Source organism: Cebidichthys violaceus, unplaced genomic scaffold, assembly GCF_023349555.1.
Source record: "Cebidichthys violaceus isolate CVI_PGR_0920_01 unplaced genomic scaffold, fCebVio1.0.p SCAF_88, whole genome shotgun sequence".
NCBI lineage: Eukaryota > Metazoa > Chordata > Actinopteri > Perciformes > Stichaeidae > Cebidichthys > Cebidichthys violaceus.
In genome coordinates this window covers 130,394-157,500 of record NW_027176973.1, presented here as the reverse complement: position 1 = coordinate 157,500, position 27,107 = coordinate 130,394, and the positions used below count along the sequence as shown (strand labels likewise).

Sequence of the window (27,107 nt, the reverse complement as noted above, 5' to 3'; positions counted from 1 at the left end):
AAGAGAGATTCCTCCGTTTGCTTTGGCTCAACAATGTAAAGTCAAACGATTCATTGGAAGAAATGAGGTTTTACTCGTACTTTCATTCTTTTTTCCCTGAAGTCGAGATTCACAAGCGAACATAAAAAGAAGTATTCTCTGATGTTGAACTACGAGATACCCACTGAGCACATGAGCTCTACTCAAGAACAACAAGCATCACAACAGTAGAGAACAATCTGTACATGTGGCAACATGACAGGGATGAACTCAGCTCACATCATTCACATTGTAAGCATCTCCTCTCTCTCCTCTTAATGGCTTTGTGGTGCATGAGGAGGGATTAGAGACGGAGCTCGGCTCACATGACCATAACTTTGTTCACTTAATCTGCAGTGAAGTAGGTTGAGAGGAGAGCGGAGGCTCTGACCGACGGCTACGCTACCCGGAGCTGCATTCTCTCTGGTGACCATCAGGGGGCGACTCCTCTGCTCCTCTGAAGCAACTGAGCAAACAATCCAGAGATTATTTCTAAAGCGCTGCTGAAACTCTCGTGTGGACGTTTTAAAACGGAAGCGTTTTAGTGTGGATGTCTAATGCTGAGCTCACTCACACCTCTAATCCTCTGTGAGGACATCAGAGAGCACTTAACCCCAAACCTCTGTCCTCTGTCTGCTCCATTACATTACATTACAGTCATTCAACATTGGTAATCAAAAGAACTACTAGTCACCAGAAGTCATAAGTACATTTCCTTTAAACAAGCATCTAAGAGCCTGAAGCAGAGCATAACTCAGAGCCAAAGTACAGAAACAAAAGAAACAGTTAGTGCTATAAGTAATACCAATACAATAAGTGCAACAAGCTAGTATGAAAACAATAAGTGGTGAGTTGAAGGCTCAGGGTAGCACTTCCTGAAGAGGTGGGTCTTCAGCCTGATGAAAGATGGGCAGCGACTCCGCTGTCCTGACGTCAGTGGGAAGTTCATTCCACCACTGAGGAACCAGGACAGAAAACAGACGTGACCGGGTCCATCGGCCTCCAGGACCTCTGAGCGAGGAGGCGACCGATCGCCCCGAGGCAGCAGAGAGAAGTGGTCGGGCGGGGGTGTAAGGCTTGACCGTGGCCTGGAGATAGGAAGGAGCTGTTCCTTTCACTGCCCTGTATTCTAGCACCAGAGTCCACACAGCACAAAAACAGGGGAGGAGCAGAGGAGCAGGAGCAGGAGGAGCAGGAAGAGCAGGAGGAGGAGGAGGAGGAGGAGGAGGACAAAGATGAGGAGGAGGAGGAGGAAGAGGAGGAAGAGGAAGAGGAGGAGGAAGAGGAGGAGGAAGAGGAAGAGGAGGAAGAGGAGCAGGAAGAGGAGGAGGAGGAAGAGGAGGAGGAGGAGGAAGAAGAGGAAGAGGAGGAGGAGGAAGAGGAGAAGTATGACACTGTGACACCGGGACATTGTGACCGTCCTCTCTCTGTTTCTGTCTCTGTCTGTCTCTCTTAAAACTCATAACTAGAATAAATCACCATGAACCTTCATAAGAAACCGTGATGCTGACATTTGGTGGAGCCGCTCAGCTGAAGTCCAGCAGAAAGAAGGAGACGCACTGAATCAGCCTGACGTCTGACTCCATCAGCTGCTAGCAGGGCGAAGCTGACTTGTGGAGCGTTCAGCATTTTAGCATGTTGTTAATCTGCTTAACTGAGCTTTAAGAGATGGGAGTCACACACACACACACACACACACACACACACACACACACACACACACACACACACACACACACACACACACACACACACACACACACACACACACACACACACACACACACACTCTGTCCTGTGTGTTTTCATTTCCTCCCTCTCACCTCTCAGACCTTGTTCCACAGTCTTATCCCCATCTGTCTCTTCTTCCTCCTCACTGCTTCACATCCACACTGTCTCTATCATATGTTCACATATTACAGACTGGAACCAAACGTTTTTGTTTTTTTTGTCATTAACAGTGAGGCCTTTGTGCAGCTCAGAGAGAACCACTCCATTATGAAGTGTGTGTGTGTGTGTGTGTTTTTCCCACTCTGGTTTCTGTTGTTGGCCGGCGTCGACACGAGGTCTAACCAGCTCCCTGGAGCTCCATGAAGTCACCCGACTGTCTGCTTTCTCACCACGACGACAGACATCCTGTCCTCTGCTTGTTGTGAATCTGTTGATTCACGTCCTAATGAGGGTTGAAGCCAAACGGCAACACAGCCGACGCTTCATGTGTTAAAGCTGCATTCTCTCTAGTGTCCACCAGGGGGCGACTCCTCTGGTTGTATAGAAGTCTAGTCTAAAATGACTCTACTTCTCTCTTGATTTATTCCCTCAGTAAACATTGTAAACATGAGTTTATGGTCTCAATCTCTAGTTTACAGTCTTCTTCAATACAGCATGATGTTCATTTAGTACATTATGAAACATTTAGAGTCAAACACACCATAAAGAGGGGATGCTTTAGGGGGCGGGGCTACACGCTGATTGACAGGTCTCTACCAGAGACGTATACGGCGTCTCTACGTCACTCCTCCTCAGTCCAGATGTGGTCACTTCCTGTTCACTGGTTGATAAAGAAACAAGATGGCGACAGACAAAACGCAGAACTTGAGGCTTCAAAACGTCCACAAACCAACGAGAGACGTCACCATGACGACTTCGTCCACTTCTCATAAACCGTCTGTGGTTGAAACATGAAGAGCTGCTGGAACCACAGCAGAGCAGGTTAGTGGGATGCCAGCAGGGGACGAGGCTCCAAGTCTTCATCATCTTCATCATCATCTTCATCATCACCCCACAAACAAACCCTACAATTACCTCTTTACTCTGCTGTTTGCAGACCGCCGCCTCGAACCAAAGCAGCTGTTACGTATTATTTCAAAGCAAAGCAGCGCTGGTTCTGGTGAAGTCCAGGTTGGAGAGTTTACTTCCTGCATAATGACTCCTGAAGAAGGCTGGGGGAGCGGTCGAAAGCTCCGGACAGAAGCTGAAGCTTGACTTTAGATTATTTTCTGAGGTTCACAAGCTGAGAAAGAATCCGTTAAATCACCAATAAATCAAAGATGATCAGAGTATAATCCATCACATCCAACCTCACAAGAAGAAAACACATTTTGCTTATTGTGAAGTGAGATACTGAAATTCAACTTGTTGCCAGATCCGGGGTTTTTTTGCAACTGAAGGATGAATTCTGTGGTCAAAATAAAAGCCTTTAAATGTGATTCATTCAAGCGTCAATAGATTTCCTTAACAACTGTTTTTCTCATAATACTTTCTCACAGAACGTGAATATTAAGCAGTTGAAAAGCATTTACAATCATCCTTTTATCTGAGATTTCGCGCCACGAAAAAGTCATCAACCAATCAGGTTGTAGAACGAGTTGAGTGGCTCCTTTTGTTTTCTCAAACAACAACACAAAGACCAGGAAGTCGACAAACCCGAGCCTCCGTGAAGAGCTTTGAATCAGACTTCACAAAACTGGACGCCGTGGAGCCCAGTATGAACAATTTAAACCTTAGATGGAAACATGTCACAGGAATATGAATACAATATTTGGGAGTTTTTTTTGTCATTTAATTGTTTCTTGTTTTGTGTTGTGATCACCACACTCACGTTGTTTTAATTTAAATATTTATTAGCACCACCCATCGTCCATTCTTCATGCAGAGAGCGCAGCAGAAACACAGACAGCCGTAGAGGTTGTACAGATGAGAGGAGTGTGTGTGAGAGAGGAAGAGTCAGGATTCCACCGGTTTATAATCCAAGACGTTGAGCCGTTTAATCTCCGAAGGAGGAAGTGTGTCGATATCCCAGAATGCACCTCACTTCTGCCAGTGTTCTGCATCTAATCTCTTTCCTCCGTTGAGGAACCGCAGCCTGTTTCTGCTGCAGTTTGTTGAGAACCAAAGTGTCAAAAGTACAGCGGAGGTTCTCCTCCATTAAAGCTCCTGAAGGTCTGGTGTGGTGGAGCCGTCTGTCCTCCGTCTGTCCTCCGTCTGTCCTCACCTGATTCCTGTCAGGAGAAGATGAGAACAGGCTCATCAACACATTTCATTTTCACAAAACTAAAAACCCAAAACTACATATTTAAGCTGTTTCAGACTAAAACGTTCACATATTGTAACTCTAGTGAGCTGGAACCCTCCTGTCCTGGGAATCAAACCTGTGATTTTACTGACCATGCCACACACACACACACACACACACACACACACACACACACACCGTTGTCTGTGTGTGACTTTGGGCTGATGTGGCGTTTGTTGGTGCACAAACACTCCAGATGATCCTCCAGCTTCACCTGAACCTCCCTCAACTTCGGACGCCGCCGCACGTACTCCACCTTAGCCACCTGGAGACAGGCAGAGACAGAGAGAGAGACAGAGACAGAGACAGAGAGACGGAGAGAGAGAGACAAACAAAGAGAAGGGGACAAAACAAACCAGACACACATTAAAGAACAGTTTTCCTTCCCTTTAGACGGAGACAGGCTGTTTCCAGTCTTTGTGCTACGCTAAGCTAACGGGCTGCTGCTAAGCTAACAGGCTGCTGCTTCATGAACAGAAGTGTGTCCTGTAAGTCTCCACCAGAGACAGGTACAGATGTGTCCTCGTTATGTCGGTGGTGCTGAGGCCCAGAGGTCTAAATGAACATTGATGACACGAGTCTAAACAAGCTAAACACTACTATCACACACACACATCCTCATGCACCATGAATATCAAGTTAATAATGTTCTCACACACACACACACACACACACACACACACACACACACACACACACACACACACACACACACACTTTGGGTCAGCTCCCAGTTGGCAGGTTGTGGCTGTGAACCAATTGGGGTTTACTGGGTCTCTGGCAGAGATCAAAAAGACGCTATTATGTTGTTGAAATAACTCTCACACATTGTCTCTCTCTCTCACACACACACACACACACACACACACATACACACTGAATGGTGAAGCTGGGGAGAGTAATTGTTTTTGGCAGGTGTAGAGTGTGTACCTCCAGTGAGAGCTTGTGTGTTTACATGCTGTGTGTGTGTGTGTGTGTGTGTGTGTGTGTGTGTGTGTGTGTGTGTGTGTGTGTGATCATCAGTGTTTACGATCAACATGTTTGACTGGTGAGAATGAAAGTTTAGAACGTTTACTGAGGATGGAACACAAAGAGTTTCTGTCTGAAACTCATCGGATTATTTCACAATCAGAGCACTTTTTCACTGGGACCCTGTTGGTCGTGTAGCTGAACTGCAGTGGGGGGGGGGGGGGGGGGGGGCAAGGTGCTCAAAGTAATCGTTAAGTCCTGTGATCCTTGGTTGTTTTGGGGACGGAGATGATGGTGGAGGCCTTGAAGCAGGCTGGTACGTGACATGTTTCTGGGACCCTGCTGAGCTAGGCGAGGGTGGACCGGGTGGTCTAGACCTGGTGAATAGGGGGTCATGGGGGGATGGGGTCTCTTTTTTTAAGTTCTTCAAAGAACCAGAAAAGGTGCCTCAAAGAACCCGTTTTTGATGGCTCTTTGAGGAACCTTTTCTGGTTCTTTGAAGTTCTCTTTGAAGTTCCTTAAACATATTTTTAAAGAAGCGTTAAAGAAAATTATTCTTTCTGAACGGTTGGTATCAGTCCTGAAGACATCTCAGTCAGTACGGTGTAAACACGCCTGAAGATCCTCCAAAGCTTCACTGGTCCACCGCTTTGGTTTCCTCACAGCAGGATTACAGAGTCCGGTGTTAACGTCCCAACTGGTTTTCAAACTAACTGGGTTCCGTGGCGTTGTGTTGACCTAACATCAGCAGTTGTGGTTCCTCTGTCTCTCAGGTTCGTCACTGCGGTGGATATGGTTCTAAGTGAGCTCTACTATCACAGCCGCATACGAAGGAAGACATTTTATAAAATATATGTTTTTACAAGATGGCCGTCGAGCTGGGTACGATCTCACCAGAGCAGAACAATGAATATTCTTTGTCTACGTCACATTCATTCTGTGACACTGGTGTCGTTCCACAGAGCCACGTCTCCCTGAAGCACAAAACGGAGGATGAAGAAAACTCTCCGTTTGTTTCTCCACCAGCAGCTGAAGTTCGTCCGCTTTGTTGCACAGTGAGCGCACGTTGGAAAGAAATGTCCCCGACAGCGGCGGTGGAACGCCGCAGGAGTAAAGGTGAGCGCACCTTTGACCAGAATGTTAAAAGAAGAGTGGGAAGTAAATCTGTGGTGATCACACAGAATCAAAACAGCACAGAGCGATGTGCACCAACACACCTGGTCTTTTCCTAACAGCTTCTACAGACACTCTTCCGGACAGCGGACCCGTGGCGTGGTTCCGTACCTTGACCGTGCGGTGGTGCTTGCGGGCCGCCTGGCATCTCATGTTGCTGGTGTTGCAGCAGCCGGTGCAGCGCTTCACCTCCACGCAGGGCGGCCAGATGATGAAGTTGGCTGAGGTGGGATCCACCTGGCTCCTGGGGATCTCGTAGATCACCGTCCGCACCTTGCACACCGCCGGCAGGGCCTCCTCCACCACTGCGGGGGGGGGGGGGGGAGGAGGTCAAAGACGATTATTCATCTGTAGAGAGGATGTGACTCACAGGCGAACGAGGAGGAGTTTCTGCTGAGCGTCACTTTACAACATGAACACGTCGATCTGGAGTTTTGTTATAATTCATATTCCGACGTCTCAGTGACGTTTTAGGAACAGACTCTATGACGTCATCGTTTCTTAAACACTCGGATACAAAGAAACCAGAGTTTAAACACAGATCTGTTACTGTGACCTCAAGCTGTGTTTGAGTGTGAACGAGAGGACAAAACATGGAGGACGATATCTGTGCACGTGTAGACAGGGGTCGTGTGTGTGTGTGTGTGTGTGTGTGTGTGTGTGTGTGTGTGTCTCACCAGTGCTCCTCCTGCGTCTGGTGTGTGTGTGTGTGTGTGTGTGTGTGTGTGCTCTCTTCAGGTCGGTGAAGCCGTGAGAGAAGTCCTCCTGGTGGCCTTGTTTGGTCTCCTCCATCACCTCGTTCTCTGGACAGAAGACAAAACAACAGACACACATTCAGGCTCAACAACAACCGCTCATAGATGTTCACACACACACACACACACACACACACACACACACACAGACACGCACACGCACACGCACACACACACACACACACACACACGCACACATGCACACACACACACACTGGAGGTACACACTCTACACCTGCCATAAACAATGACTCTGCCCAGTTATATCACCCAGCTGTCATATATTAAAGATAATAAGCTGACATGTAACCAAACCACTAATATGTATTTACCTTGTATTTTATATCATCATAAATATGTGTGTGTGTGTGTGTGTGTGTGTGTGTGTGTGTGTGTCATGTGATGCAATAAAAGTCAACACTGCAAAACCACAGGATGTCCACAGACTTGTTCACGGGCAACACATTCTAGAGTGTGTGTGTGTGTGTGCGTGTGTGTGTGTGTGTGTGTGTGTGTGTGTGTGAACAGAGTTTAGAAAGAGAGACAGATTCCCTGGAAGCAGCATTAATGCTTTTTAAACGTTTGAATATCACATGTGTGTTTGTGTGTTTGTGTGTCTCGCCTGCAGAGCTTTGTGCAAGCACACACACACACACACACACACACACACACACACACACACACAGACACCGTTATACACAATTCTGGAACACACACCTTGGATCCCTCTCCCCCTGACATGCAGGAATGTGAGCATGAATTAAACATAGCGCTGCAGCAGGTCTCAGAGCCATAATGGCAGCGTGACAACAGCATAATGAAGCGAGCCACTTGACCCCCACCGGGCCGGGGAGCCGTCACACTCGCCATTTGCATCTCAATGATGCCAGGATTAATGGTGGCACCGCTCACGGCGGCAGACACTTCAAAAACGCAACGGGTGAGTATTTCTCACAGGAAACGTGAAGAAGAACTCTGTCTCACCTCACAGAGTCACACTAATAATAATAAAGATTATTATTATAATCTAAGGGCCACTGGGTTTGTGGTTTAAGCAGGAAAAAGACTACAAGACAACAAGGAAGTAAACGAGAGAACTCTCGTTGGTTTGTGGACTCCAGACGTGGATTTCTCCGTCGCCATCTTGTTTCTTTGCAACCAGTGAACAGGAAGTGACCACATCAGGACTGAGGAGGAGTGACGTAGAGACGCCGTCAATCACTGTGTAGCCCCGCCCCCTAAATCATCCCCTCTTTCTGGTCTGTTTGACTCTAAATGTTCCATAATGTACTAAATGAACATCATGCTGTATTGAAGAAGACTGTAAACTAGAGATTGAGACCATAAACTCATGTTTACAATGTTTACTGAGGGAATAAATCAAGAGAGAAGTAGAGTCATTTTAGACTAGACTTCTATACAACCAGAGGAGTCGCCCCCTGCTGGACACTAGAGAGAATGCAGCTTCAACACGTGAAACTTTTACTTCACTAAAGAATCGTAAACAACTTTCAAGAGAGAGCGAGAGAGAGAGAGAGAGAGAGAGAGAGAGAGAGAGAGAGAGAGAGAGAGAGAGAGAGAGAGAGAGAGAGAGAGAGAGAGAGAGAGAGAGAGAGAGAGAGAGAGAGAGAGAGAGAGAGAGAGAGAGAGAGAGAGAGAGAGAGAGAGAGAGAGAGAGAGAGAGAGAGAGTTGTATTATAATGAAGGCTTTACCTACGGAGTCTATCTCGAGCAGCCGCTGGAGGTCGCTGATGCTGCGGATGTCGCTGCGGGAGAGCCGCTCCAGCAGCTCCCGGGGGAGAGGAGACTCCTGCGGGGGGAAAGTCAGTGGATGAGGACGGAGGACATGGAGACAGAAGGCTGCGCCTGTTGGTGCTTGAAGGGCGCAGAATTACGCGAGAAGCACTAGTTGCATGTCATTTTAAAGAAGGACTCGTGTCTATGTGTGCCAAAGGGAAGTGGACATCTGTGCGTAATTACGCACGGTGAATTCCACGTCACATGTGCCGCGGTTTTCCCTCGTTAGTTACCCAAACGTGTCTTACCTCAGCGGCGGTGCGCAGCAGGCAGAGGCAGCCGGCGAGGAGGTGGAACACCGCGGCTCTCATCTCCTCTCAGGTCCGCCGCAGAGGCACCGGGACGAGGCGAAGGTCCGCTGCAGGAGCCGGGCTGTCGCTCCCTGTTCCCGGGAGCCCACGAACATCCCTCGGGAGTAACACGAACGCCACCACGACCTCAGAGAAGGCGGAGAGCCGGGGAGCGTCTGCGGGGATGTGTGAACTCCTGGATGAAAAGCGGATAGCGTGCAGCAACAGACCGGTTCTGCTCCTGCGGTCAGGCTGCCTCACTGCAGGAGAGAGGACCGACTCGCTGACTCAGATAGAAGTCTGAGCTGAACTCATCAGACATTAAACGCAGCATCTTCGTTCATCGATGGAAACATAAAGCCGTCATTCTGCATTCACACATCATGCTGTGCTCAGGGTAATCCGGTCAGAGTCACTTCAGGTACATCGCTCCCATCAGAAACAACCCGGCTGGTCCTGAAGACCAGCTGAGATGAGCTCGGTGTCCGCGGTCCCGAGGTCTCCGGGTGAGTGAGGTCGGGATGCCTTCAGTCACAGGGTATACAGCCGTGCGCGTGCACGAGGCACTGAACTGGGAGCGCGCTTTGCGTAGTAGAATGGAATATTTCAGATGAACTGTGTCACAACTTCACTATTTCTATATTTACTGAAACATGAAGCGAACATGTTGCTTTGATGTTTTATGATTTTAGGTTCATGAATATTTTTAATATTTACTTCAAACTTTAAACTCTCTCATGAGCTCTGAGTCACTCTGATGATGGACTTTCTCTACTGAGTATGTGTGTGTGTGTGTGTGTGTGTGTGTGTGTGTGTGTGTGTGTGTGCGTGTGTGTGTGTGTGAGAGTGTGAGACAGATCAGTGACCATGTCAGTGTTTAATTGCTGTGTAATAAAACTCGTTCAACGTTGATCTGGTTCTGGTGGTCAGTACCGAGCTCTGGTTCTCTATCGTTGCTCTCACTTTCCAGAACTAAAGCTTCATAAAGCAGCGCTGGAATCTAAATCCAGCCTGAAGCGCTCAACACACACACACACACACACACACACACACACACACACACACACACACACACACACACACACACACACACACACACACACACACACACAGCCTGCCTTTTGTCGGCCTCTCTCTTTCCCACGCACGTGCACAAACGTGCGCACCGCAATTTACCCCAATACCCGTCATCTCACCGCGGCGGCCGCTAATCGGACTCAGTCCACCGGGCTCCTGTGAGGACAAAGACCAGAGAGACGGGACGAGGACAGACGGGACACTGAAGGACGGTAGAGATAACAAGCTTGTTGAGTGTGTGTGTGTGTGTGTGTGTGTGTGTGTGTGTGTGTGTGTGTGTGTGTGTGTGTGTGTGTGAGAGTGTTTAGGTGTGTGTGTGTGGAGAAAGTTCAGGCAGTGTTAAACCAAAAAAAATCCTCCAACCAATTAAAGCCCATTTAGCCTGACACACACACACACACACACACACACACACACACACACACACACACACACACACACACACACACACACACACACACACTCCCTTCAGTAAAGTGACAGTGAGATCTCCAGTCACAATCAAACGAGCCAACAGGTGAAAATACACCTGAACACAAAGAAGTGGTGAGGGTCTGAGGTCCACGTCAGCAGCACGGTACTCTGAACTAGTCTCAAGGACACTCTGCTGCAGAGAAGATGTGCTGAGGTGATAGCGCCCCCCAGAGGACACACTCCCAACTGCTGCAGAGCTCAGCCATTCATGCATCTTACTGGTAGTGACGTTTAGAAGGAGGGGCTTAAGAGTTGTGTTGAGATGTGAGGAAGTGAAGATGTGGTGATAATGCACCAATAAGATGGATGAAGAAGAGGAAGAAGAAGAAGTGATGAAATAAAGTAAATTCATAACTTCTTTTTTATTATAAAGAGGAAGTTGGGTCACAGCTTCATGTTCACTCCAACGTGTTCTATCGCTCCACTTTGTGTCTCCAGCTGTAAGTGTGTGAAAGTGGACAGCTGTTGGGTTTTAACGGTCTTCTGTTCTTTACTATTGTTGATGAGCTGATGAATTAAACTCTGTGAGGAGAAGATGAAGACTACAACGGCCATGTTGTTGGCAGAAGCTGGATGTGTGTTTCTGGATGTCATCCTTTATATCTCAGGTATGAATGACTATGAATATTAATAAACAACTATTGACAGTACATCCTGAAGAACACAGAATGTAACGTATCATGGCTCTGCTGAAGTATGACAGTCAGATAATAATGTTGATGGATGGAACATTTAAAAGAGTGAAGATTACATTACATGTGAGCTCTGAAGATGATCTCTTCACCTGATGGTTTGACTCTTTCTTTCTTTCTTCTCTTCTCTATTGTGTGCCTAACAACAATAGAGTTCTGATATTCTGGTTCTGAGTCCACTGAACACACTCTCAGAGCTCATTCCTAGCTATCACAACCTTGTGTTGTGTTCACTGTGTTTGATTTCTCAGGTTGGTGAGAAGTGTACCAAACTTCATGGACACACTTCCTCAACAACTACAGACTGAATGAATATGATGTAATGGGTAATAATCTACTCCAATAACGAGTATAACTCCGATGCATCCCCGGTAAAAGGGGCGGAGCATGTCGTCACATCCGGACATTTAGACCGTGGTTGACTCTTTTGAATTGCAGCAGTACTTGGGCTGAGACTGATGACGGTTCACAAGTCCACGAGAACACAAGTACAGACAAGAACACATGTTGAGAAACCCTCTCTCAATATGTGTTCTTGTCTGTTCTTGTTGTGAATTCTCTCCAATCAGAACTCTGACTGACAGACCTTTGTTTACTGGCAGCACTAACAGGGTTCTGCTCTAACGTCTTACTGACGAGTCTGGACTTGGACTTGAAGGTGTGAGGACGCGATGGCTGCGTCTGTCGGTGTCTGCAGACGGAGGTAGAAAGTCTCTTTGACCTCATCTGGATGTGACTTTAACAGGTGAGTGACTTTAACAGGTCTCTTTAGACTCTGATGAAGGAGCTCTGCTGACATTTGTTACAGAATAAACTTGTAGATGAGAGCAGTGAAGTTTGATTTTAATCTGCGCTGACTCACTGCTGAGATATGAGCACATGTCAGTCTACTGTTTATTCTCTGACTGATCAAAACTACACACTCCACAGTGAGTCGAAGAACAGCTGTTTGTTGTCTTCACCTGGAGACAAATTCAGGAAAATTCATGTTTTGATGTCAGAGACTTTAGGAGGCGGGGCTTATGTTGTATCCACTGTGTTTTATTTGTCAGGTTTTTTCATTGGCAGGTGTGTGTAACAAACTTCATCTCATCAAAAGTGGACACACTTCCTCAACAACTACAGACTGAATGAATATGATGTAATGGGTAATAATCTACTCCAATAACAAGCTGCATATGCTCACTATAAAAGTAGTGTAAGCACAGCTGACCAATCAGGAAGTGCGTACCGGAAAACATGCAGACTGAACAGCCATGTAGTCACTGACAGTCATCAGTAGTTCACTGATTAAAACACTATTTCCATGTCTGAGGATTTTACAAAGAAGGTCAATATCAAAGGTTTATAGATAATTATAATCCTTCTTCAGTAGAGGAACCGTCTAATTACTGGATCCACACGGTAAGAGCTTCACCAGAACACAGATCTCTCTCATCGCCTGCTTTTACCTGTTTGCTCATTCTAATGATGGTTTATTCCATATGTTCATAATCAGCTGCTGTGTTCTGTTTCCTTTAATCCCGATCACAACCACATTCAAGTAGTTTGTTTTCCTCTCGTGTTTTTCACAGTGCAGATTGATCTTTTGAACAGACCCTGCTGACACAGAGAGGCTCTGTTCTCCAGTGATCAGCGTGTTGGTTGGTTCTGTCTGGTGTGTTTGTAGTAAAAACAGGAGGTAGAGATACAGACAGCAGACATGAGGGCAGAGAGAGCTGCAACACCTTTACACTTCTGTGGAAAGAGATTTAATGTGTTGCATTGTTAGAAAATAATGTTCTGTTGTTAAAATAGTTCAGGAACAACATGGCGTCTCTCTTCATTCTAAGCACTGGCAGTTCAACAAACACAAATCTTTGACGTCTTTATCTGCAACAAGACTTCCTGCTCGTGTGACGCTGCTTTTATTGAACCCATTACAGGCTGATCTCCTCTCAGTGATCAGAGATGCAGGTTCCACGTCTGATCCTAGACTCTCTGGATGAGCTGGGTGCCGATGACTTCAAGAGGTTTCGGTGGAACCTCACTCAGCCGGTGCTGGACGGGTGTCGGCCCATTCCTAAGAGCTGTCTGGAGAAGGAGGACCGGCCGGACGTCGTCGGCAGGATGATCAGCAGCTACGGCGAAGAGTCGGCTGTGAAGGTGACGGTTGAAATCCTGAAGAGGATGAACCTCAACAACGAGGCGGAGAAGTTACAGAACGCAGGTCCAGGTGAGGGATCAGAGTCCTGTTGTGACGCGTTCACACCAAACGTGTAGATTACATCCAAAGTCAATGCACAGACACCAACAGACGAGAAATACAAAATTGGCGCGAGTTGAAAGTTTTCATCCTTTAGTTACGTTCACACCAACAGTTTTCATCCTTGTTACGCCCGGTCTAGGGGAACCTGGACGCAGCATAATAATAGATCTTCTCCTCTCTCCCACATCCCAAGAACGACCATTGCTGCCGCCATACAGTCTACAATATTTATTGATTTACACCACTGTAGTAATATGCGTCGGGGTGAGCCTGGCCCAAAACAATAAACAAAACAATCTTTATTAACGTACTACCTTATCTACTCCAAACTGAACAAAAGAAAAGACAGGCAGCTTACCTAGCTCCTTAACCGAAAACAGGAGAAAACCAATGTGAACAAAAGAGCGGCTCACCCCGACCACTACATGGACTGTTGTTATAGTATACAATGAGTCCAACACACAGATCCGTATAACAGTGAACCACACTTCGGCTGGTTTCCTACAGCTGTACCAACCCAAAATAAACAGATTTAGCTGTGATTTAACTGCAATAAACGGACAAAAAGGGATGCCGAAATAACTTTTGTAAATTGTCTGAATTCATGTTTTGTTAGTTCTCTCCAGACGACAAGCAAATAGCTTTTAAAATACTTGTTTTCTTAATGCAGCTCGGATCGATCGGTGCTATGCTAAGCTAACATTGTAGCAGCTCCATCAACACTCAACATAACGTCATATATGTGTAAATACGGCAGCGTCTTTTTCAATGTTTCTCCATATGGTTCATACATTCATACACATAGTTTGGTCCGGTCTCTACGCATTCGTGTGCCGCTGTGTTTCGAAAGCCTGTCAGCTTTATGACAACGAGAATAATTGAATGGTAGAATAATTGTAGCTAGAAATGAAGAATAGTTAGTGGAGCTACAGCTGTGTTGACAATGTCCCACAGCGATTACACTCCAACTAATCGTCTATCACAGACAAAATGATGTAACCTACAGCACATAACACAGAAACATGTTTCAAACCTGAAAAATGAAGACCAACTAATTACCAATCAGGGTTAACTTGAAGATAAGAAATAGGTAATAAGTCAAAGTGATGAAATAACACATACTGTAACTTCTCTCTCACAGATGATGCTGATGTTGGAGAGACTTTAGAGAACAGAGGAACATCCGCCTGTCAGAGCAAAGGTAAAGCTGCTGTATTCTCTGGTTCGTATGGAAGCCCTGAGAGAAAAAAGTGTGGTAAATGTTTTCAGAAATACCCTCTGTGAGAGACGTTATGACTCCACAAAAGCATTACATTCAGTTCCATAAAGAAAATGACCAACAAGCTATTTAAAATGTACAAGATTCATTTTGTGGAGTTTGAGTCAACGTCATCAGACCTGCAGCAAACACTTTCACTTCTGCAGCTACAGCAGGAAGTTCAGTCCTAACGTCTGACGTACACATGGACACACATGTACTGGTTGAAGAGTTTTTGATCCGGAGTCCCTTTGGAAACACTATCGTATGTTCATTTCAATATCATGTCAGAACAAGGTTGAGGTTGTGGTTATTTATTATTATTAATATGATTCATTTAGGCTGACATATTCTTCTTGACACAGCCAGGTTTCAGTCAGACAGAATGAATCAACATCTGATATCTAAGAGTCCACATTTGTAGAGCTCCTCTTCTACTTATGTTTTATTGTTTAAGTGGCAGACACAGTCTCTATGGGGTTTTGGATGGTAACTGCTCTAATGGAAGCGTAGAGAAGTGTTTAAGACTGCAGCTCTGCTTCCTGGTCTCAACTCTGGGTTTTCAGGGATTAAGTCCACCAATAAACTCGCTCAGATTTCTCGATCTGCTCCATCCAAAGTGGGATGAATGTCTTCTCTTAGACCAGACTAAAGGCAAGGACACGTTTGTTGTTAATCTGAGGAAGACAGTCCTTTAGCAAAAGACCATTTGTGTTCTGCTCCTCCAACTGTAGACAAACAATCTAATAATAGTTATATTTTTCATGTTTGTGTTCAATACAGACGCAATGGTTCTGGGAGAACACATCTCATCTCACCAACAAATACTTCAATCACGCTTTCAAGATACGTTCATGTGTGTCCAACAGGCGTGGTTGGAGAAGAAGGATGAGAAACCTCTGGTTGAGATCTACACAGAGCTGTACATCACAGCAGGGGCTGACATACACATCAACACTCAGCATGAGGTCAGGCAGATTGAGATGAAGAAGGCGACACCAGCAGATGAAGAGAAACCAATTCAACCCAGAGACATATTCAAACCCCCGTCGGGAGGAGACAGACCCATAAGAACAGTACTGACCAATGGAATCGCAGGAATTGGAAAAACATTTCTTGTGCGCAAGTTTGTGTTGGACTGGGCTGAAAAAAAAACCAATCAAGATGTGCATCTCATTTTCCCCTTCGCCTTCCGCCAGCTGAATCTGAAGGAAGAAAAGTTGTGTTTGTCAGAGCTCATTCATGAATGTATTCAGGAGACCAAAGACATCAAGACAGAAGCTCTTAATGACATCTTCACCACTCTGCAGTCATCAGGAAACACCAACTACAACAAGAGTGAATTCAAACTTCTGTTTGTTTTGGATGGACTGGATGAGAGCCGCCTTCATCTGGACTGCTCTACCAGTAAAAAGCCGGGCATTAACTTTGATGTGACAGAGTCGATCCCAGTAGATGTGCTGCTGACGAGCCTCATCAGGGGGGAACTGCTTCCTTCTGCTCGCCTCTGGATAACCACACGACCTGCAGCAGCCAATCAGATCCATCGTGATTTTGTTGGCATGGTGACAGAGGTCAGAGGGTTCACTGACCCACAGAAGGAGGAGTACTTCAGGAAGAGATGCAGAGATGAAGATCAGGCCAACAGGATCATCTCCCACATCAAGACCTCACGAAGCCTCCACATCATGTGCCACATCCCAGTCTTCTGCTGGATCACTGCTACAGTTCTGGAGGATGTGATGAAGACGAGAGAGGGAGGAGAGCTGCCCAAGACGATGACTGAGATGTATGTAGAATTCTTGGTGTTTCACACTTATCAGACAGAAGAGAAGTATGACCAAAGAAAGTTCAATCACTACATTACGCCATTAGCAAAACTGTCTTTTCACCAGCTGGAAGAGGGCAATCAGATCTTCTATGAGAAAGATCTCAAAGAGAGTGGCATTGATGTCAGAGAAGCCTCAAAGTGCTCAGGAGTGTTCACAGAGATCTTTAAAGAGGAACGTGGGAGGAAGAATAAAGACAAGATGTTTAGCTTTGTCCACCTGAGTGTTCAGGAGTTTCTGGCAGCACTCTACGTAAGAATGAAAGTTGTTAACAGAAACAAGAATGTGATGTTGGAGCCAGGGCAAACTTGTGGCGATTATGTGCAAATGTTTTTCAGCAAAACATCTACAACAACAGTCCACAGGTTTGCTATTGACAAGGCCTTAAAGAGTCCAAATGGACACCTGGACCTGTTCCTTCGATTCCTCCTGGGTCTTTCACTGGAGACCAATCATACTCATCTACAAGACCTATTGAAAATGAAAAGTAGCTCACAGACCAATCAGGAAACAGTCCAGTACATCAAAGAGATTCTCAACGGGAATCTGTCTCCAGAGAAAAGCATCAATCTGTTCCACTGTCTGAATGAACTGAATGATCGTTCTCTAGTGAAGAAGATCCAAGAGTCCCTGAGTTCAGGACGTCTCTCCAAAGATAAACTGTCTCCTGCTCAGTGGTCAGCTCTGGTCTTCATCTTACTGACATCAGGAAAAGATCTGGATGTGTTTGACCTGAAGAAATACTCTGCTTCAGAGGAGGCTCTTCTGAGGCTGCTGCCAGTGGTCAAAGCCTCCAACAAAGCTCTGTAAGTACCCAGATAACTGCCTTTAATAGCTTTATCACATGAGCAGAGTAGTTCTCAACTAATGAAAACATTTTGTTGCCGGATTTAGTAAACAAATTGATTAGTTGATCAATTGAAAAACATGCATATTGTTTCTTAATTTTCATTGCAACTCCACAGATTAATGCAGCTTTGAAATAAAAAAAAAAACGTCCCTTTGTTGCTCAATGAAGACTAAAATGTATTTGGGATTAGATCCATTAATTGAGGTTAGATTCCACTAATAGAAACAATAAAAAGCAAAAATCATCTCAGCACCTGAGACTCTAATCCTCGATTGTTCAATTTATAAACTTAGAAATGTTGTATTTTATATTGTAGAAGGAAAAAAACAGTATTGTGTTTGTCTTCATCACTAACTCTCCTTCAGGTTGAGTGGCTGTAATCTGTCAGAGAGAAGCTGTAAAGCTCTGTCATCAGTCCTCAGCTCAGAGTCCTCTAGTCTGAGAGAGCTGGACCTGAGTAACAACAACCTGCAGGATTCAGGAGTCAAGCTGCTGTCTGCTGGACTGAAGAATTCATCCTGGAAACTGGAAACTCTCAGGTCAGGTTTAACAAACTTATAAATGGTGAACCAGAACTTTCATATGTTGTATTGTCATTTGTCTTAAGTCACTTTATCACTTTTAGCTCATGACAGTACTGCCTACCTAAATAAAAGTGTAAGTTATATCAAATGTAGAAATACATGTTTTCACAAAAATGCTTTACATATTTTAGGTTGTGTGGCTGTAATCTGTCAGAGAGGAGCTGTGAAACTCTGTCATCAGTCCTCAGCTCCCCATCCTCTAGTCTGAGAGAGCTGGACCTGAGTAACAACAACCTGCAGGATTCAGGAGTCAAGCTGCTGTCTGCTGGACTGGAGAGTACACCCTGTAAACTGAAAACCCTCAGGTCAGGTTTAACAAACCTCGGGAGTTTTGTTGAACTCCTTTTTAACCTCAGCACTCTATGATTATCTGTGATGTGTCACATAGAGTTCTTAGAGAAGCTGGTTGCTTATTAAAAATATTCTATTGATCTACAGACGTCTGCTGTCTGTACTGATAAATACATTTTTGCCTGAGACTTAGCCACCTTTTGAGTAGAGTATTTCTGCAGATTCTGTCACTCTGTTAGCCAAGACATTTGCAATATTAACGTCATATGTTTTTAATATGTCAATTGTTGTGTTACACAACTTGTAGTTCTTCAATGATTTGTCAAAAAAAAATCAATGCTAATTTAAAAGGAAATTTAGGGGGATTTATTGGCAGATGCTTAATATAATATTCATAACTATGTTTTCATTTGTTTATTATGACCTAAAACTAAGAATGGTGGAGTTTTTCTGAGCTTAGTTCACCATCTCGCACCGCCATGTTTCTACAGCAGCCCAGAATGGACACTGGCTCTAGAGAGACTTCAGTGTTTTGACATTACCCAAAGGAAGGGATGGGTACTATAATAAAAGACCAAAGTATTGATAAGCTCCGACGTTACCGGTGTTTTATATTTGTTATTTTTATGTTTTGGTGTAATTTATTATCACGCTGCAGCGCTGAGCTCCTCCAACTACAAACACACACAAAGATAAAAGCACAATCAGATGTAGAGACGACAGAGAGGTGGAGGTGGAGACACTGAAGTGAACTAGTTGAAGTGAACCAGTTGAAGTGAATTTTTACTCCTGTTGGAGACAACTACACTTGTTACTGTTATAATAATAATAATAATAAAAATAAATTGTATTTGTATTTGGTAGTCAACGACACTTTACATGGTAAAATCAGAAACAATAGAAGCAATTACAATATAAACAAGATAGATGACATAACAGTAAGGAACAAAACAAAAACATACATAACTGACTTCACAGGTTAAAAGCAGATTTCAAGATGAGTTTTAAGTGCAGTTTTGAAAGTGGCGAGTGACGGAGAATGTCTGATGTGTTGGGGGAGAGAGTTCCAGAGGGAGGGGGCAGCAATAGAGAAAACCCTGTCCCCCCAGTTCCGATGCTTGGACCCAAAGTCGGCGGTTGGGAGCGTGTCGGTGCAGAGTTATGAAGGGCTTTGTATGTGATGAGGAGAATCCTGAACTGGATTCTTTGCTTTATGGGGAACCAGTGGAGGTTCTGAAGGACTGGGGTGATGTGATCTCTGGTGTAGGAGAGCAGACGGGCAGCTGAGTTCTGCATGTTTTGTAGTTTGTTGATGATTTTGGTGGATGAGCCGTACAGGATGCTGTTACAGTAGTCGAGTCGAGAGGTGATGAAGGTGAGGAGGAGGAGGAGGAGGAGAGGGAGGGGCAGAGACAGGCAATGTTTTTGAGATGAAAGAAGACGTTTTTTGTGGCGTTTAAAAGGAGAGGGTTTGATCAAAAATGATACCAACGTTACGGACATGTGTGGAAGCAGGAACAGTGGTAGAAGACAGATGACAGGAGGACAGAAGACAGGAGGACAGGAGGACAGAAGAAAGAGGACAGAAGGATAGAAGGACAGAGGACAGGAGGAGAGAGAACAGAGGACAGGAGGAGAGAGAACAGAAGACAGAGGACAGACGACAATAGGAGAGGGCAAGAGGACCGAGGGCAAGAGGACCGAGGACAAGAGGATAGAGGACAAGAGGACAGAAGTCAAAAGACAGGTAAACAGAAGTCAGATGACAGGAGGACAAAAGACAGATGGCAGGAGAACAGAAGACAGAGGAAAGAGGACAATAGGACAGAGGGTAAGACAACAGAGAACAGAAGACAAAAGACAGAGGACAGAAGACAGAGGATAGAAGACAGAAAACAGGTGAACAGAAGACAGAAGCTAGAAGACCGAAGACAGAGGACAGAGAATAGAAGACAGAGGACAGAAGACAAGAGGACAGAAGATAGAAGACAGGAGGACAGGAGGACAGAAGACAGAGGACAGAAGAACAGAGGACAGAAGACAGAAGACAGAGGATCAAAGACAAGAAGACAAAAGACAGGAAGAAAGGAGGACAGAGGATAGAAGACAGATGATAGAAAACAGGATGACAGAAGACAGGAGGACAGAGGACTGGAATAATGACTGATACTGACTGATGTCTATGTTCTTCATTCTTTATGAACTTCACTCAGAAATGATATTTATTTTGTTGACATTTTACTTTTGTTTCCAGTGAGATATTAGTGACTATATATTGTGACTTTGTTGTTGTAAACATAACTGTTGCTGCTTTATAAACAATATTTAAGAAAAAGAACAGAATATGTATCAGAGTAGATCCTAGTAGTAATAAAATCTCTACCTGAAGGCCACCGTAGTTCTCTACACACTTGGAAAGGGAGGAGTGAGCTGAGGGGATTTATGTGGTTGCAGCCTGCAGCTCACTACTAGATGTCACTAAATCTTACACACTGTTCCTTTAAAGGTGCAACGTGACTGAAAGAGTAGATGAAAGTTAATGTAATATAATTGTGTGTCTCCAGTCTGTCAGGCTGTCTGGTCACAGAGGAAGGCTGTTCTTCTCTGGCTTCAGCTCTGAGCTCCAACCCCTCCCATCATCTGAGAGAGCTGGACCTGAGCTACAATCATCCAGGAGTCTCAGGAGTGGAGCTGCTGTCTGCTGGACCGGAGGATCAACACTGGAGACTGGACACTCTCAGGTATGAAGAGACAACAAGAGCTCACAGTATGTTGGTTCACAGTCTGATAACAGTGAAGACAGTAGCTGATGTTTTGAGAGTCCCTGTCCCCACTGAGACGGACCTCCTTACTAACATCAGACCAGGATCTGGTGTTGGTCATTTATTGATCATTCTTTTTGACAAATATGGTGTCAAAGTGTTTATAGAACATTTTACAATCCATATAAGAACAAAAAAAAAATTCAACAACAGCAAAAAACAATACAATACTCCAAAGTCACTCGTGGTTAAAACACATACAGACATTTGTTCCAATGTTTCCAAAAACAAGAAGAATCCCTTGTGTCACTGTGTTTTGGCTCAGTTAAGGACTTTATGATCACATTTTCTGATTCATTCAATCAACATTTAAATTTGTAGATAAAATTGCTCAACACCTCATGGAAGGTGGGAACATTACGGGTCACAAACATATTACTCGCACTTGTCCATCTTGGGAGCTTGAGCAAGATTCTAAAAGTTTCATTAAATGCCACCTGAATCTCTTTCCTTTTTGCTGTACTATAGCTGCACCACAAGTGGGCTGTAGTCAGTGGAGTACAGGAGGCTCTGAAGACATCTTCTGTACACATGTGAAATTTACGTGCGAGCATATTGGCTTGTGCTTACAGTTTGCAACTCTGTCGCTGCACATCGTCATCATCACTTAGATCGTTCCTGATGATGTGACCCAAAAATCTAATTTTGTGCACCACATTTATCTCTTGGCCTCTCATAAAAAACAAAGGAAATGTAGCTTCTGATCCTCCTTGGTTTTATCTATCATGATAAAACTCTTTTTAGAGTTGAATTTGATGTCATGCTGCACGCCATACCGCAGCAGACTCTGAGCAATTGCTGTAAACCAGCGCTGTAAGGAGACAGAACCACTAAGTCATCAGCGTACATCAGATGGTTAATAAGACTTTCCCCCACCATACATCCTGTCTTACACTCTTTTAACTTTTTAGAAAGATCATTCATATATAGATTAAAAAGAACAGGTGACAGTATTCCACCTTGTCGGACACCATTGGTCACTATGAAGGGTGCAGATACACTCTTACCCCATCTAGCTCGCATGGTTTGATGTGAATACCAAAAGAGCAAAATCCTAATCAAATAGTGAGGGACCCCTCGCTCTTGTAGTTTGACAAACAATTTAGAATGATTAAGTCGGTCAAAAGCTTTAGATGCATCCAGGAAACCCATAAATATTGTAATGTTATGTCTCCTGTACTTACTAACAACTTCCTTCAGTGCATATATACATAAGTCTGTACTATGTTTACTTTTGAAACCAAACTGATTATCAGTGGTTATTATGTATTCTTGAAGCCTATCTAAAAGAATGGGTTCTAATACTTTAGAAAGTACTCTAGCCAGAGCAATTGGTCTGTAATTTTCAATGCTGGATATTTTACCGGTTTTATCTTTGATTACTGGCACTAATAAAACAGTCAGCATGGAGTCAGGAAGTACGCCATGCATTAACATCCAGAAAAACACACAGCAAGTAACACTGGAGTTCTGTTGCTAGCATGCTTCAGATGTTCTGCTGTTGTTTGGTCAAGGCCACATGCTTTGTTCACTGCCGATTTCTCAATGGCATAGAACACTTCATCAGGTCTAATAAAGACACCAGCATCATTAGGAACATCACCAATATTAAAATCATCACTCTTCACACTGTTGAAAATATTCCTATAATGTTTCCTCCACAGATCTGCAATACTTTCCAAACCAGCAGCCCCATGGCAGGAGCATCTTAATGTTATTGGAAACCTTAACTTCTTTCCAGAAGTCATTATTCTGTTGAAGCTCTTTGGCCCTCATGGCCTTTTCATTTATTTTAATAAAGCGCACAGCATATTTAAATCTAGCATTTGAGAAGCATCAGCTGCCTTCACCCTGTTGCTCCAGCACACTACAGAGGAGAAGATGACGCTGGTCAAGATGATTTTAGCCCCTAAAGCTGATGCTGGGTCTGATCTTATGGGACAGAAGCTGTTGCTCATTGTAAAGCTGAATCCAAGATACAAACCTCACTGTTGAACACTGACTTGAATAGCTTTTGGTCTCCACTTTCAATTATATTGAATCATGTTTACAGTTTGTGTATAAAATGTGTTTCATAACTGCAGCTGTTTGTCTGAATGGAGGATCTGAGTGAAGGTTGATGAAGATCACTGATGATGATGAAGCTTCATTCTGACTCTGTTTCTTCCTCCAGGGTTGAACCTGCTGGAGATCAGTGGCTGAAACCTGGTCTGAGGAAGTGTGAGTGTTCACTTTGATTCATCAAGTCTCAAATAAACCCATCAGCTGTGTTTGATGATGAACTGATGCTGTTTCATGTCTCCTTCTCTCCTTCAGACTCCTGTGAACTCACAATCGACACAAACACAGTGAGCAGAAACATCAAACTTTCTGGCAACAAGAGGAAGGTGACAAGTGTGAGAGAGGATCAGTCATATCCTGATCATCAAGACAGGTTTGACTCCTGTCCTCAGCTGCTGTGTAAAACTGGTCTGACTGGTCGCTGTTACTGGGAGGTCGAGTGGAGAGGAGGAGCTGATATATCAGTGAGTTACAGAGGAATCAGAAGGAAAGGAGACAGTGTGTTTGGAAAGAACGATCAGTCCTGGAGTCTGTGGTGCTCTGCTGGTGGTCGTTACTCTGTCTATCACAATAAGACAGAAACATCCTCCTCGTCCTCCTCCTCTTCCTCTGGTAGAGTAGCAGTGTATGTGGACTGTCCTGCTGGCTCTCTGTCCTTCTACAGAGTCTCCTCTGACACACTGATCCACCTCCACACCTTCAACACCACATTCACTGAACCTCTTTATCCTGGGTTTGGGTTCAGGTTCTGGTTTGGTTCAGTGTCTCTGTGTTCTGTGTAGGAGGGAGAGTCTCCTCCTTGTAAAAACTCACACTGCTGACGATCACATTCAGATCAATACAACAAAATATAATCAACAAATGAATCACTTTTATATATTATTCTGGAGAAAACAATCAACCTTTATTGATCCCTCGGTGAAATTCAGAAATGAATACTTCAGTACTTTGACTTTAATTTTGAATGCAGGACTTTCAGGTTTTACTACTTTAACTTAAAGATCCGTTGAAGACTTTTGGATGAATGAACATAACATTAATAAGTATATTTTCATCATCACTTGAAGATAAGAATCGTTGTGTTTCGTTCCCTTAGAATGAACAAAAGTGATGATTCTGTAATTGATGAAAATACTAGAAACCTTTGTGTCTCATGAACTTCAGGTTGGGCTCTGATGTTTCCGTTTTCATCACTTTGTTCACTCGAGAGGACAAAATCATTCCAAAGACGTGGTCATGAAGCTGAATTCAGCCTTTGTAGAATCAAGAGTGCGTTCTCCCTCCACTCGGACAAGAGGAGGAAAATGTTCTCATTCAGCTTTAAAGCTCAATGATGGAGTTGAGCTTTACTTTACGTCACATTTTATTTTCTCAGTAAAAACAAGTAGATACTATTGTTTCAGATACAATCAGGTTCCACACATTTATGCAAATAGATCATAACAAATATGTAACTTTAGACAAATGTTTGAATCATTTTACTTTGTAGAAATGTGATTCCAGTTGATCTGAATGAGATGTGAAATATAAAGCAGTGACATATTTAACCAGAATCAGGTGATTGTTCTACTGAATGTTTGACTGATGGACTGAGCTACATCTTTTATTCTTATGTTTCTGACTGAAAGTTGACATTCAGAAACACAAACAGCTTCAACACTTGACTACGAGGTTAACGAGTGAAATGTGAGGTTTGATTTACGTCCAGGTCAGATTAACAGGATCCTTTTTAAACAGAGACCACCAATGAGGACTGAAAGGAACCACAACAACAACAGTTGACACTAAACAAGTCTGTGTAACATGTGTTTGTACAATACAGTTCTGTCAACATGTAAATAAATGGATTCATATAAATATCTGACTCCATCTTCGTTCTGATTCTTTGAGACTACTGTGTGACGTTGTTTCGTTAAGGCTTTTATTGTGGTGTTTCCTGTGTTTTATTTTGAAGGGATGGTCTCAGGTGGTAAGCGTAACGTGACAGAAACACACAAACGGTAGTAGAGCTTCCGGTATTTAATGTGGAGTAAAAAGTGTATAAATGTATTAAAACCTCCTGTTAGCGCCAGTTGAACAGGTAACAAGGTGTTTAAATCGGTTAATATCTTTGTAAAGATTGAGTTAACTTTTACTAGACGACAGTTAACCGGATGTGTTGTTATCAAAGTAAACGTCACTTTGTAGTCACGTTACACGTTAGCTTAACGGCTACAGGAAGTTCACCAGCTCACAGTTTAAGGTCAATCGCTCGGCTCTTGAGCCGTTTGATTACCGTAAAGATCAGAGTACAGGCGCACTGACTGCGGTCTGTCCGCCTCCGTGTTGCGCTTCTCCGGCTCTGAGGAGGACCCGGTGTGGCTAACGGGCTCCCTCTAGCGGACCGATCCCGGAACTGCACCAGCAGGTGGTTTTAGATGAGCTCATCTTGTATTTGTCCCTCAGCGGAGACATTGACTTCATTCAGCAGCAAAGAGGACAAGAAGCATCGGTAAAAAACTACACAAGGAAACGACATGTATTCAAGTATCACAGGGTTTTGTTCACTAGTGAGGGTGAAATAGAGCGTGAGATGGAGAGGTGGTTCAATTTTAGGATGAATAAAAAACAGACAAATGGGTCATTTCTAGCATTTGGTGCCATTTGAGTCCTCACTATAGAATACGGTATATCAACCGTTTTTGGTCACTTTGAAGATAAGGTGACTAAGTGTGCTAAAAGTCTTCCTCTGTCGTCACTAAGTGCTAGCTTGTTTTTCATCTCATGAGTAGTAATAACAATAATAACAATAATAATAATAATAATAATTTAGCATACAACGTCCCCCTCTTACTCTTGAGCACAGTAACAGGGGGGTGTTAAGAGGCCTGGATGAATAGTGTTTCCAGCATGTGTTGGACCACATCCTGAGCTGGACCAATATATCCTTCTGATAATTTAACAAGCCCTCTTCAGGATGAAATATAAAAACCATGGACAATGAAAACATATTTATAGAAGTAAAGCTGGCTGAAATAGTAGGAATGACCCACATATGAACAACAAATAAGATGATGAGCTTCGATTAATGGCTTCACTAACTCATCCATCAAATATGGAGAAATACTTCAAGTTAAGAGTGTGACTGCTACAAACAACACAACACACGAGTCCATATTAACATATTTTATTACCACACGACACTTCAGTGATTAATCCAAATACAAAAATCAATGGAAACAACTTCTAGTTCACATTGTGCAAGTAGCAGCAAGTCTTTGTCCTTCAAGTAAAATCCAGTCCAGTCGTGACAGAAGACGTTAAATCAAAGACTCAGTGGACAGAGAGTCTACAGCAAGTAGACTTCTAGAGTAAAGGCCTGAATGTACGAGTACTGCAGGGTCCCTCTGATCACGTGACCTGATGCTACAGAATACTCTAGATGATGTACAAGTACTGCAGGGTCCCTCTGATCACGTGACCTGATGCTACAGAATACTCTAGATGATGTACAAGTACTGCAGGGTCCCTCTGATGAGGAACAAGAGGAGGAGTTTTATCACTCTGATCGTGGACGGATTAGGAGACAACGGTCATTTTGCATCTCCTTGTGATAGTGTTGCTTCTGTTTTTAGTCATTTTGTGACTCTTTGTGGTCGTTCTGCATCTGTTTTTAGATATTTTATGTTTCCATGCGTTCATTTAAGTGTAGGATTATGTGGTTTTGTGTCAATTTTCATTAATTCGTTGTCGTTCTGCATCGATCTTTCTATGTTCTACGTTTCTATGTGGTTGTTTTGTGTCTTTTTGTTTCCGTTTTGCATCTCCTTGTGGGAGTTTTGCATCTCTGTGATTTTTTTGCACC

General features: G+C 44.0%; 2 protein-coding genes across 2 annotated transcripts; one reads left to right on the top strand and one right to left on the bottom strand.

Annotated features, from left to right (window-relative positions):
* Window positions 1–3,568: 3,568 nt before the first annotated feature.
* Window positions 3,569–9,125, bottom strand: LOC137866661 (platelet-derived growth factor subunit A-like). The gene is made up of 6 exons (XM_068702706.1): window positions 9,036–9,125; window positions 8,704–8,800; window positions 6,913–7,038; window positions 6,347–6,540; window positions 4,232–4,358; window positions 3,569–4,019 (listed from the first exon to the last, which is right to left on the bottom strand). Exons 1-6 carry the CDS (start codon window positions 9,096–9,098, stop codon window positions 4,009–4,011), a joined length of 618 nt encoding a protein of 205 aa, XP_068558807.1. The 5' UTR covers window positions 9,099–9,125; the 3' UTR covers window positions 3,569–4,008.
* A 3,561-nt stretch (window positions 9,126–12,686) lies between these two features.
* On the top strand, window positions 12,687–25,127 carry LOC137866648 (NACHT, LRR and PYD domains-containing protein 3-like). The gene is made up of 9 exons (XM_068702687.1): window positions 12,687–12,724; window positions 13,246–13,535; window positions 14,710–14,769; window positions 15,610–17,461; window positions 17,871–18,044; window positions 18,221–18,394; window positions 20,945–21,121; window positions 23,376–23,422; window positions 23,519–25,127. Exons 2-9 carry the CDS (start codon window positions 13,271–13,273, stop codon window positions 24,043–24,045), a joined length of 3,276 nt encoding a protein of 1,091 aa, XP_068558788.1. The 5' UTR covers window positions 12,687–12,724; window positions 13,246–13,270; the 3' UTR covers window positions 24,046–25,127.
* Window positions 25,128–27,107: the final 1,980 nt, after the last annotated feature.